This window comes from Notamacropus eugenii, chromosome 3 (genome assembly GCF_028372415.1).
Source record: "Notamacropus eugenii isolate mMacEug1 chromosome 3, mMacEug1.pri_v2, whole genome shotgun sequence".
Lineage (NCBI taxonomy): Eukaryota > Metazoa > Chordata > Mammalia > Diprotodontia > Macropodidae > Notamacropus > Notamacropus eugenii.
Window position 1 is genome coordinate 166206658 of NC_092874.1, and position 13219 is coordinate 166219876.

The window sequence follows — 13219 nt, forward strand, 5'->3', positions numbered from 1 at the left end:
TCTTGTGCAGGAGCTCAAATTATTCACAAAAAAGGTAGAGTTTACAAAAACAAATATGTAAATGGTTCATTTCCATTTTAATTAGAGATGCCTCTGCTTTCAAATCAATTTGTTTGTTGCCAAAAGACAAGGTGTTTAAATGTGCTCAGCAACCAGATTAATAACAGGATATTAAGCAGCTTCCAGAAAACCTCAGTAGTATAAATGTTGAAGTGAAATACAGTATACTCCCAGAGCTTTCAGCAGCTTAAAAAAATTCAATAAAATAAAAAAAAACTACTACTCCTCCATCTAGCTTGCAACAATGAGAGTAAATCAAATTTTAAAAATACCATTATTTCCCATTGGGTTAAAATCACTGCTGGCTTCAGGCACAGAGACACCTGGCTCTATTTGTTTTTCCAAGAGTAAATGCAAAGGGGTCTCTTTTGCAAAAGTCTCTGAATTTATTATAGTTTACTATTTGAGCCAATGTGAAGCATTTATGTTTTAATCAGGAAAACAGAAGATCAAAAAAGGTTCAAACATACTGCATTCTTTCCCTTTCACAGGGTCAGGCAGTCCAGAACAGTCCACTGCGGAATTGGGAACGGCAACTCTCCACCTGGAGCCACTGCTATCACATTCCGTATATTCAAAGTGGTAATCTTTCTGCAAACAATTACAAAAATATGTTACTCATTTCAGCAAGCATACACAAGAGTCCATGTCATCACAAATCCATTAGGAATTTTGCCAACTGCAATCTATCAATTTGGGCACTTTGGAACCCTCCTACTCCTGCCTCCATGCCCTTTCCCAAACAATGTAAGTTCCTTGGGGGCTCATGTTATATCCTCAGCACTTAGCACAACATCTGGCACAGTCATCACTTAATAAATGGTTGTTGGTTCATTGATTCTTCCATGTTGTAACCTCCCCTTAGCTACTCCTCCCCACAATTGACCAGGCCCCCACATTTCCTTTTTCCCCACTTTCTTCTATAATTCTATATTCTGAATGAGGTAGAACTAGACCATTCTACCTCAATCAGAGAGAAGAGGTGTCACAATCTCTCCTTGGTCCAGCCTAGCCAAGGATGAAAATACCACCCTTGCCCTCTTTATCAATATGCCCCACTATCTCCCACCAATCCTGTGCTAGGTCCAGGGAGGAAGAGGAAAAAAGAGATCTAATTCTCATTCAGTTTCAAACCTGACAGAGGGTAAAAGATTTAATCACCAAACACTGAGTAGAAGACTTTCCAAGTTTTTAAGTGGCTCACACAGGCTCAACACACACCCACCCCCAACATGCTATTTTTCAGCATATTTGCAGAACATCAGTTACAAGGTTGAGCCAAAATACTCTTCTCTATTGGATGCTACAAATTCTCACTTTGCTATTCTATAAAGCAGCAAGCACATTACATCTCACTTATGATCAAATATAAGCTGGTATAAAGAATATCAACTCACCACTTGGGGGAGGGTGGTGGGCAGGAAAACTTTAAATCCATCTCGAAACTTTTTTACTACTTCAAAGAAAGGAGGATTGCTTTTATCTTTCCTTGTCTTTTCTCTAGTCATCCTTTCCAGAATAGGATGATAATGGTATTGATCAAAGTTAATACCAGGAGAAATAATATATGTATTTTATCGGAGTGATTTTTAAAGGCTCTTCTTCACAGAGACTGGGGACTGTATGTCCACATATAATGTCAGACTTCTCAAATAATTTAGTTAGGTTTGTTGAACTTTCTTCCTTTTTTTATTCTTTTTTATAAAGGGTAGCTTTCTGGGATGGGGAGGGATATACTAAGAAATACAAGTCTGATAAAAAAAAAACAATAAAAATTAAAAGAAAAAAGGGAAGGGAAAAGGCAGCCATATTCTGACCATCTCCATTCCTTTTTACCTACTTCAACTGCTGCAAGTAATAAAGATAATACCTTCTATTTGTTTAACATTTTTCAATTTACAAAATACTCCAACATACCTTCCTTCATTTAAGTTAAGTGGCACAGTAAATAGAGAACTGGTCAGGAGAGAGAAAGACGAGTTCAAACCTGTTTTCAGAAATGTGCTAGTTGTGGGACCCTAGAATAAGCCACTTAACCTCCGTCTGTCTCAGTTTCCTAAACTATAAAATGATGATGATAATGAAAACACCTACCTCACAGACTTTTTGTGAGGATCAAATGAATTAATAATTATACAGCACACAGCACAGTGCCTGGCATATAGGAGATGCCTATTGAGTGCTTTTTTTTCCTTCCCTTCTCATTAATTCTTAAAACAAATCCACAAGGACAGATATTAATTATAATCCTCACCTAACAGAGAAATATAGCTAAGTTTCAGAGAAGTTAATTGACTTATCCAAAGCTACATAGCCAAACAGAAAAAAAAAAGACAAACCCAGGTCTTCTGACTCCAATTCCTGGGATCTTTCACCCATGTTACATTGATACATTACTAGGGAAAGCTACAGGAAATAATGGATTATGAAAATAAATTGACATATGAATTCAAAAGACCAAAATTTTCTAGTGTGGGAACCTCCTCCACCAACAAAGATTGCAATTCATCTATGAATAACTTAATAATTCCTACTTGGCTGCCTATAGTACATTAGGCTACTTTAAGTTAATTAAGTTAATTTTCTTTCCAAACTTCCTTTGACTGAGACCAGCTAGGGCTCAGCACTAAACTTCTGGACAGCTCCAGTATAGGTAGCTTAGATAACAATAAGGAGAAATGAGAGCCACAGATAGTGAGATAGAGAACCAATCAGGGAAAAATAAGATTGCCATGCAACACAGAAGGTCCAGTCTAGATAACATAAATTTTAAGTGAACAAAGTTAGCATGTTTGCATGGCTTCTTCTAGCAGCAGTCATCAGCATAAATGTAGGAAAAGAGAAAGTGAATAGTGAAGTAGTAACCCAGAAATGAAGTTTGGCAAAGAATTAGCAGCAACAGGACAAAGGACCAAGGAATGAGAGTAGAGCACGCACAGTGTGTAGTTGAACTTGGTAACTAAAGCATCAAGGCCAGAGCAGAGGTGATGAACTGGAAAAGCACAGAATGATATAGTGACTATAAATCTTGGTGAGAACAAAGCATAAATTTTAAGAGGAGTGAGGCAGAGAACAATGTGGAAGGGAAGGACATTATGATCAGAGAGGAATTTCAAGTCTAGATTCATAGAGATTAATAGTTTGGGATGATAACACCAAAATCCAACCATCATTGAGTGCAAAGTTATAGGTCATGGGAGTTCAGAAAGTTATGAAACTAGGAAGTCAAGATATTTTAAGAGTTGTCAATGTGAATATTGAAGACAAGAATATGGCATTGAGTGTGAAAGGCTGACTATGAGACAGTGGCTGAGATCTTAGAGTAAGGGGGAGAATGAACTGGGAATCAGTAAATGACTGCAACAAAGATCTGAATAGCATGACCCTGAGGACAAAAACATCTTCAAAAGAAGGGAGATTAAAATAAGAAAGAGGGACTGGAAAAAGAATGAGAAAAAAAAAGAGTGGTCCATTATTTCTCCTCTTTACCCAGCATGTCAGAATCAGGTGATCATAGAATCTTACAACAAGAAAGGACCTAGGTGATCTAGTCCACCCCGTTATTTTACAGTTAAGGAAACTGAGGTTCAAAGAAGTCAAGTGACTTGACCAAGGTCACAGAGAACGTTAATGGTCATCATCACTCCCTCTCCAATGCTCTTGCCAGTAAACTGCTCTGGTTCCATTGGAAGATGATAATGAACTAGATCAAGGCACAGAAAAACAGAGTAGACTAAGTAGAAAACACCTTTCTCACTTACTTCAATTTAACCTCACTCTCCCTATACTAAGAGTGGGGCTAAAACAGTGACTAAAGCTTACAATTCTATTAGGCAACTGAATACCAAGTTAATTCAATTCCATACACACTCATTAGGCTCTTACTATATGCAATAATACTATATCACAGAAAACAGCACAATATAGCTATCTTCTAAAAACATGGATCTGTGGGGAAAGGAACGTTAATGATAGGATCATAGGTTTAGAATTAAAAAGGACCTAAAACAGGCCATGAAATCTACCCCCTTATTTTACATGTGAGGAAACCAAGACTCAAAAAGTCTCAACAATGGTCTTGAACTAGTGGTGTCTTCGGCAAGTTTTGAACCTATTTCTGGCTCAAAGTCCAGTGCTTTCTCCTCATTGAATTAAAGAACTACTACTACATCAAGTTATTATTTCTATGAGGTGATAAAGACAGCAGAAACAGGCCACAAAATTGCTAGATAAGAAACTTTCTTCTCTCTACCCTCCATTGGCCTTAACAAATGATGATATGCCAGAGTAATCATTTCTGGTGTGTAGCCTCAAGAGCCTTTATTGGAATGCTCTAGGTAGCATTCTCAGGGAAACCTGTTGTTCCAGTGGTGGAACTAAGTAACAGTTGAGTTGCTATTCTGCAGATGGAAACCTGAGATTTTTTTTTTTTTTTTGGTAAAACAGGCTCTATTAATAAAAAAAAAAAAAACTTAGAAAGAGTAGAGTTTAATCAAGAATGTAGGAATGAATGGGTAAAGAAAAGCATTTATTAAGTACTTATTGTGTTCCAGACCTGCCTTCTGTTTTCACAGGGCTCTTCCACCATCATCAAAATCATGATACATAAGAAAAAGTGCTGGATTTAGAGTCAAAAATCCTGGGTTCAAATTTCAATTCTGCCACTCAATAGCTGAATGACCTTGGGTACTTTAATCTCTTTGAGCTTCAATTTCCCCCTCTGTAAAATAAAGGGACTGGTCTAGATAACATCTAGACCTAAATCTATGAATCTATGAGCCTATGAAAATAAACTCTATAAACCCATGCCTGGTACACACACTCCCCCGTCACCTTTTTTTTTTTTTTTTTTTACCTCTTATAAGTTTCATTCAAGAAAACTCCCAAAACTCCCTAGGATTTACTTTGTATACGTTCTGTATATATTTATATATGTATATGTGTTTTACCCATTAGAATGTAAGCTTCTTCAGGGCAGAGACTGTTTCAATTCTGTCTCCATGTTGCCAGCAATTCACACAGTGCCTGATGAGTAGCAGGAGCTTAAGAAATTGCTTATTGATTGAGTATGCACGTCACACAGATGCCAGATTCATCCAAATGTCAAAGTCACACTGCTTTACATTTGTACATCACTTAGTTTATAAAGGGTTTTAAGGAACATTATCCCATTTGATCCTCACAACAACCACTGAACAAACAGATTCCTGTTCTCTTTACTTTAATCGGCAAACTGCCAGTGCTCACAGCAGCTGTGTGTTCTGCCCTGCCCAGCTTTTCTGATAGATCAAAACAAAATAGAGTTGCACCAGGGTACTTCTCAGGGCAACAGAGTTTAATTAAAAGGGGGAAGATGCAGCAAATAATCGTAAATGCCACTGCAGGATTAAACAGGAGGAGGAGAAGCAACACAAAGATTTTTGAAGTGCCTCTGGTCAAAAAAGAAGAAATATCAGTAATATAGCTCAAGGAATCCAGTGGGGAGGAGAAAAAGAATAAATACATTTTCTTCACATAAATGTTCATTTTTCTCTTGTACTATTTTAAAAATCTGTCAATGTGAAATGTAGGTATCCAGAACAATGTAACCTTGTGATCTGGTAAGGTTTAAAGCTCTTTAGGCAAGACAACCCCTGCCTTTTAAGTGTTCAAAGTCCTGTGCACACTTAGCTTGAAAAGAATTGGATCACTGCATTGTCCAAGTAAAGTGCTAATTCAGATGAATGAGGTTGCTCACCCGACTCTGTGAAAAGTTTAGGGGAATGATCATACCCCCTAAATGCATAAACAAGACACACAAATTATGTTAAAGGTTCCTTTTTCCTACATCATCAAGAATACAAGAACAGAGCATCTTAATGAGATATTTTTTCTTTAAAAAAGAAACTTAATATACAAAAGTTACCATGGGAACCCACCACTGAACAAAGATTCACATATCATTTCTGGTTATCATACCTGCTTAACGATGCATACCTCTTGTACTCATTTGGTAAAAAAAAAAAAAAAAATGTATTGTTTTTAGGAATTGCTTTTAAAAAGATTTTTTTAATTGAATTGCATTCCTTTTTATTTCCCCAGTTTGTTACCTTGTTTTGTGACTTTTTTCCTGTTTCAATTTTATGGATTATTAAAAGGAGGGCAAGAACAATAGTCAGCAGCGTAGAGTTCTGGTTCTATCCTCCATCAGTGATTAGTATCTCTATCTTGAGCAAATTACCTCACTCCTCTGGGCCTCAGTTTCCTAATCTGCAAAATGAGGGACTGAACTATATAATGAGGCATACATACAGTAGAAGTAATGCAGATTTTAAGAGTCAGAGAACATGGATTCAAATCTTGGCTCTGTTCCTTATAATATGTGTGACCTTGGGCAAATTACTTCATCTCTCTAGGACCATATAGCTACAACTGGAGAGGAACTCAGAGGCTTTCTAATCTAACTACCTTCATCATCAGATGAAGAAAGGGGGACCCAAGGAGGTTAAACAGTCCAAGGTCATACAGGTAATAACAGTTCCATTACTGGCAAAATGAGAGAGTTTGACTAGAGAACTTCTAAAGTCCCCTTCCAGCTTTAAATCTGTGGTCCCCAGGTCTCTAATGTCTCTTTCATCTCTAATATAGTCTTATACCCACATGGCCATTGCTCAGAGAGAAAAGGAAAGCAATTATGTCATTGCTTGGGGCAAGATTAAGGAAATGATGTTTTAAAATAAGATATCCACATGACCACAGGAGATGGAAGGAACGTTGCAATCATTCTCTTCCAGGATGTTAGCCAGACAATCTACAAATATATTAGTATCAAAATCACAATAGTAATTAAACTACACACAAAAGGAATGTGATACTAGAGAAAAGGCTTGTGAACTTCCTAATCGTTTATGCCTGTCTTAAGGATATGCTGGTGACCCTTCTATTTCCCATTGTTAGAGGGGGATGGAAAAGCATAAATCACTGAAATAGGACGTACAAATAATTTTTTTAAAATCCTAATTTTAGACATTTGGTTCATTTTCAATGCTATTTAATAATAGCATTATATGTACATATACATATATATACACACACATATTTTATACACACACACACACACACACACACTAGATTCTCTAGTGGGTGTGTTAGCAATGAAATGACAGGGGAGGAAGAAAGGGGAAAAAGAAGGAACCTAGATGGTAGGAAAAATGGATAATCAGACCTTTGAACATCAAGAATTGCTTGAAAGAAATACCGAACTGTGTTTTAAAAAAAAATTTCTGTTAAGCAATATAGCTTAAGGAACTAATTAAAAGAATACAAATTGAGGACCAGAAGCTGCTGTTACTGTTCACTAAACAGTATACAAAGTATTCAAGCAACATGGATTTACCCTATTCCTGTTAGTATGCATAGGATTATATATGCAAAAATAAAAAAATCACACAAATATTCATCCACATGTGTAAATGCAGTCACAGAGAGACAAAAATGTTGAAAGAGACAGACACACACACATATGTGTATATGTGTATTTTGTGGATGAATGAAAGAAAAACTATTTGTCAAGTTTTTAACCATATTCAAAATACAGTTATCCCTTCCACAATGTGGAGGTTAAGACCACAGAGCCCGTGTGATCTGGGAAAATCCTCATAAAATTTCTTGGCCCTCCATTCATCTCAGAGAAGAAATCTAATTTTTTTTTCTTTTTTGTATAGGGTGTTTGCAGTACCTAATTGTAAAATTTGGGTTGACATTTACATAATACTATCCAAATATTTTATGCATTTCTGAGTTTCTGAGCTTTATCTGTGTCATCTGCTGGTCTTTACGACTTCCACAAAACTCCCAAAAGATACCCATTTAATTTTCTGTGCTGACCCATGATATATTGAAACTGCAATGGGAAGTCGTAATGCAGAATGGATAACTGTACTCTGCTAAAAGCTGGAAATATGAGCTAGCATTTATACAATACTTGAAGGTTGGTAAAGCACTTGATAAGTATTATCTCATTTTGTCCTCACAACAATGTTAAGAGGTAGATACTATTATTGTCCCCGTTTTACAGATTAAGCATCTAAGGCCAGATTTAAATTTAGGTTTTCTGAACTCCACAATCAGATTTCTATTTCCCTTTCCATTCAGCTGTCCCTTTTCTCAAGCAGCTCACATTCTAATAGGGAGAGACAACATATAAAACAAGGTTTAGCTCCAGATCTGTGTGCGACAACCAAAGAACTGTGTGGCCCCATGGAAAGCGCAGTGGATTTGTATTCAACGGACATCAGTGTGAATTCTTGCTCGACTACCTACCAGCTGTGTAATCATGTCATTCATGAACCAGTCACTTAAATCTCTTTAAGTTTCAGTTTTCTCATCTGTAAAATGGGGACACTATTACCTCTTGTACAGTTGTGAAGATCAAATTAGATAAATATATAAGGATTGCAGACCATAAAGCACTAACAAATATATTCAGTCTAACCTTGGGCAAGACAAGACTTCTGAGTCTGTTCCCTCATTTTTTCAAATAAAAGGGTTGGATTCCTAGGATCTTTTCCTCTGTCAACACTATCCAGCATAGTTTGGATAATGTTTCATCTAGAAAGGCCTTAGTAAAAGAGAGACAGTCAGACAGACATCAATCAGTTAACAGTTGTCTCTATTCATACTTTACTGATTTCCTAACAGAAACACAAGGATGTGCATTTGTTCTTCCACAAGCAATGGTTTCCTAGCTCTCTTGTTTCCTCTTCCTTTGTAAATTTCTGATCAACTCAACAAGCAAACCACCAACATAACTGTGAGTTTCACTGTTTTTTCTCACTTAAAAAAGCTACTCACAATGCCCTACACTTTCCCTCCTTTCATCCAAACAGTGCTGCCTGGAACCCTACCGGCTGTATTCCCCTTCCCCATTCTTTCCATTTGAGGTGTATTCTCTTCAGGAATCAGAAACTTCTCTTGATCACCAACCCTGAAAGTCAAACCTACATTGTTCCAGTACCTCCAATCAATTAATTCAACAAAGCCAAATATTTACTGAGCGTCTCATATGTGGTAGGGCCTGTGCTAGGCTTCCCTCCCACACTTCATGCTTCAGAGATATTTCAACCAACCCACCTTGTAACCCTAGCTTCACCACCTATCTGTCTTCCCACCTACTAACAGTCTCTCCAACCCTATTTCATGGCTGCCTCTTCCTAAATAGTTTCTGGGACATTTCCTCAAACCACTTCAGGCTTTATACCTGACATGTTCCACAGCAGCTTCCCCTGCAGTTGATAATTAGTGATAATTTGCCATAATTTTATACATAACATGTACACAATAACTTATATTTTAATATGCTTTAAACTTTTCAGCATCCCTTTTATGTAGGATACTTCACTTGATTTGACAATAATCCAGAGAAGACATTAGTTTAATTGACTTCCTCACAAAGACTTCAGCAGAGGAAAGATTAGAACTGGGATCTCCCTATTTGAAATCCATTGCTTTATCAACTATACCAACCCTTTCCACACCTCAGAATGGTAAATTCTATCTATACCAGTAGGGTCCTATATTTAGAGGTAGGAGGGACCTTAGGGGTCATCTAATCTAACCCCCACCACTTTTAGAGGAGGAAACTAAAACCCATAGAAGTTCAATTGTTTGCCCAGGATTATATAATAGTAGAGCCCACATGCTTTGAACCTCAGTCTTTTCACTTTAAACCTGATGCTATTTCTATTCCGCACAGTAGAAGTGGAAAATATGTGAGACCCGGAGTCAGGAAGACTTCAGTACAAATGTGACCTCAAATACTTAATAGCTGTGTGACCCTGGGCAAGTCACTTGACTTGTCTCAGTTTCCTCATCTGTAAAATGGGAATAACAAAATCAAAAGGTTGTAAAATGGATATAATAACCATCTAAGGGTTGTTGTGAGGATAAAATGAGACAAAATTTATAAAGCACTTTTCCAGTGTCAAAGCTTCTGTTAACATTATTGTTATTAATTTGTACTTCATTTTTTTCTAAAACAATCACAGAGCAACCTGATTCCTTACATATACCATATAGACTACTGAGATCTCTCATATAATTCTGGTATCAAGCAACATAACTAAATTTTTTTTTTTGACTTGGGGGTTAACTATATAACGTATATAGTTACGTCAGAAGGCCATAATTTTACCAGTGATAAATCTGGAGCAATGTAAAGTCATCTTATCAGAGGATTTACTGAATTTGCTGAATTGATTGTTCTCTTAACTCACTCTTATCCTAAGAGCTGAATCACAAGGAAAGCATTTCCCTCCTACTTGTCTTATGGCTGGATTTCACAAAGACCTGTCACTCCTAAAGGCTTCTTGCCTGAAGGAAATATTTCTTATTTTTGAAGGGGCTTGAATTATGATTTTTAGAGAACCCAGTTTAACTTAATTATTTTGTAACTAAGCTTGTTAGGGACCTAGTCTGCCTAAAGGGGAACATCAAATCCTTAAAGACCCTCATGTTAACTGTATTTGCTTATGATAATTAGATTACCTGTACATAAAATAAATGCACCCTGGAAGCGGAGAAAAGCATCTAGCAAGACTCAGAGAAACCGTAAACCCAACAGGACAACAAACTCAACTAGAAATCAGGCTAAAATTGGCAAAGTACCTTCATTCCCATTTTACCAATTCAGGCAACAATTATGTGACCCCAGACAAGTTACTTGAACTCTCAGTAAACAATACTATAAAGCTGTAGGTTGGAGAGAAGCTATCAGCCTGCACTGGTACAGGGAATTTCTTCCTCAAGAAGTTCTATCAGTGAATCCATGGGCATTGTCCCTATTGCTGTCTCTACGTGGCAGACATTCTGTTCAGCAATAGGGCTATGGCAACAAAAATAAAACTATCCCTGCCCCCAAACACTTTATGATCTATTAGTAGGGAAAATAGAATACATGTACACAGATAAATAAATGCAAAGCAGTTTCAGGAAGGAGGCAATACTACTAAGTAGGGGGACCAAGAAAGGCTTTACAGAGGTTGCCTATCCTGCTCAGACTCAAAGCTGCTTACTACCAGCCCGTCTTCCATCTCTAGACCGACCCAGCATGAAAGGATATGTAGCCAGCAATGATTTGTACTCTCAAAAGCATCACTCTGAACCCCAGTGCATTTTAAAACATTTCAGGTAAGAAAAATAAGAAGACACTTCCCTCCATCAATTTGCTTTGCTGGGGGAAAAGGGACAATGGATACAAAATATTGCACGTCAGATATTGTCAGGGTACAGACTTACCTTACTGAATTTTTTGCTTTCTTCCTTTTTTTATTTGTTCTTTTACTTTAAAAAATCTTTGGTATAAGGGATGATTCTCTGAAGGGTGGGGAAATGAATATGAGGGGACATCTAAGTGAAATAAAAATAAAAAATATCAATAATATTCCAATCTTTAATTTAAAATTTTTTTCCAATAAATCAAGATAGGTCCTAGGGAATCCCACCCAGTCTCAGAAGATTTACTTCCTCTCAAAAGTTTCAGCCTAAATTCTAGCTTCCCCAAATTGTGCTACTTTCCCTCAAGTCAAACTTGAAAATCCGTGTTCCACATCATCACTGAAACTGAGAAAAATCAGTTCACAAGAATATAAAGCCCTACTATGTGCCATTTATTATCCATTTATTAAGAGTCTATTGTCTATCAGGCATTGTGCTAAGCAGTGGGGATTCAAAAAGGACAAAAAAAAGTCCCTAATCTCAAGGAGCTCACATTTTAATGGGAGAGACAACATGCAATCAAGTATAAACATGATACAGAGAGGTACAGTAATATGTAACAAGTCAGAGATAATCAACAGAGGGAAGTTACTAGCATTAAGGGCTATCAGGAAAGGGTTCTTGCAGAATGGGATTTTAGATGGAAGTTAAAGGATTCCAGGTGGAGATGATGAGGAAGAGAATTCCAGGAAAAGGAAATAGCCAGTGAAAATGCCTGGGTCAGGAGACAGAATATCTCATTCAAAGAACAGCAAGATGTGATTCTGAAGGTTAGGAGAGAGGTTAGGATTGGATAAGTAGATCTGAGGATCATCATTATAGAAATGATCATTGAATCCATGAAAGCTGATAAGATCACCATGCAAAATAGTATAGAGAAAAAACAGAAAAGGGCCCAGGAGAGGGAAACTAGTTCCTTTTTAAAGATCTCCAAGGCATCAGGAAATAAGATTTGTTGTTCAGTCATTTTTCGGTCATATCCAACTCTTCGTGACTTCATTTGGGATCTTCTTGGCAAAGATACTAGAGTGGTTTGCCATTTCCTTCTTACAGTTGAGAAAACTGAGCCATGGGGTTAAGGGGCTTGCTCAGCGTCACACAGAAAGTATCTGAGACCAGATTTGAGCTCAGGTTCTCCTGATTTCCTGGCTCAGTGCTCTGTCCACTTGTGCCACCTAGGTGCCCTGTCTCTTGACTCTAAATCAGAACTTTTTTCACTATGGGGAAAAGAGGAATTTGTACCTGGCACACAAATGACAAAGAATTCCTGGAACAAGTCATACTTCAGAATACTGATACACCAGCCCTGCTAACAAGTACCTAAATTGCCGGGCAGCTCAACTGATCCTGATGCTGAGTACTATAATGCAAAATTAATCTTGCAGAGGTCTACAACCTACAGCTCCCATGGAAAATGTTTTAGGAACTTAGCTTAGACGTTGAACAAAATGCAGATGCTTAGAACAATACAAAGCAATTCTATGTTTTCTGCTTTGCCAAGTGATTCTACAACTGCATGAGGGATCTAACAATTCAAAAAAAAAAAAGGCTAAGTTATGCCATGGACAGTTATGTGGCTCAGTGGATAGTGCTGAGCCTGAAGTAAGAAAAACTCATCTTTCTGAATTCAAATCTGGCCTCAGACACTTACTAGCTGTGTGACCCTGTGCAAGTGACTTAACTCTGTTTGCCTCAGTTTCCTCATCTGCAAAATGAACTGGAGAAGGAAATGGCAAACTATTTCACTATCTTTGTCAAGAAAACCCTAAATGAGGTTACAGTCAGATGTGACTGACAAATGACCCAAACAACAAGGTATTGCCATTCCACTAAAATTTTCTTTGTTTGGTATGGTAATTAGCCATGGCACTTTCATGAAGTTTACCTGCTCCTTCATTTGAATAAC

The 13219-nt window shown here is 37.3% G+C and overlaps 1 protein-coding gene across 2 annotated transcripts in view; it reads right to left on the reverse strand.

The window, feature by feature from the left end:
• The window catches only part of ELAPOR2 (endosome-lysosome associated apoptosis and autophagy regulator family member 2), a 203285-nt gene that overhangs the window by 121679 nt on the left and 68387 nt on the right, over positions 1-13219 (reverse strand). For both annotated transcript variants that reach the window (XM_072653231.1, XM_072653232.1), the window contains exon 2: positions 531-651. In XM_072653231.1, coding sequence (XP_072509332.1) covers positions 531-651 — 121 coding nt within the window. The remainder of the gene's footprint in view (positions 1-530; positions 652-13219) is intronic.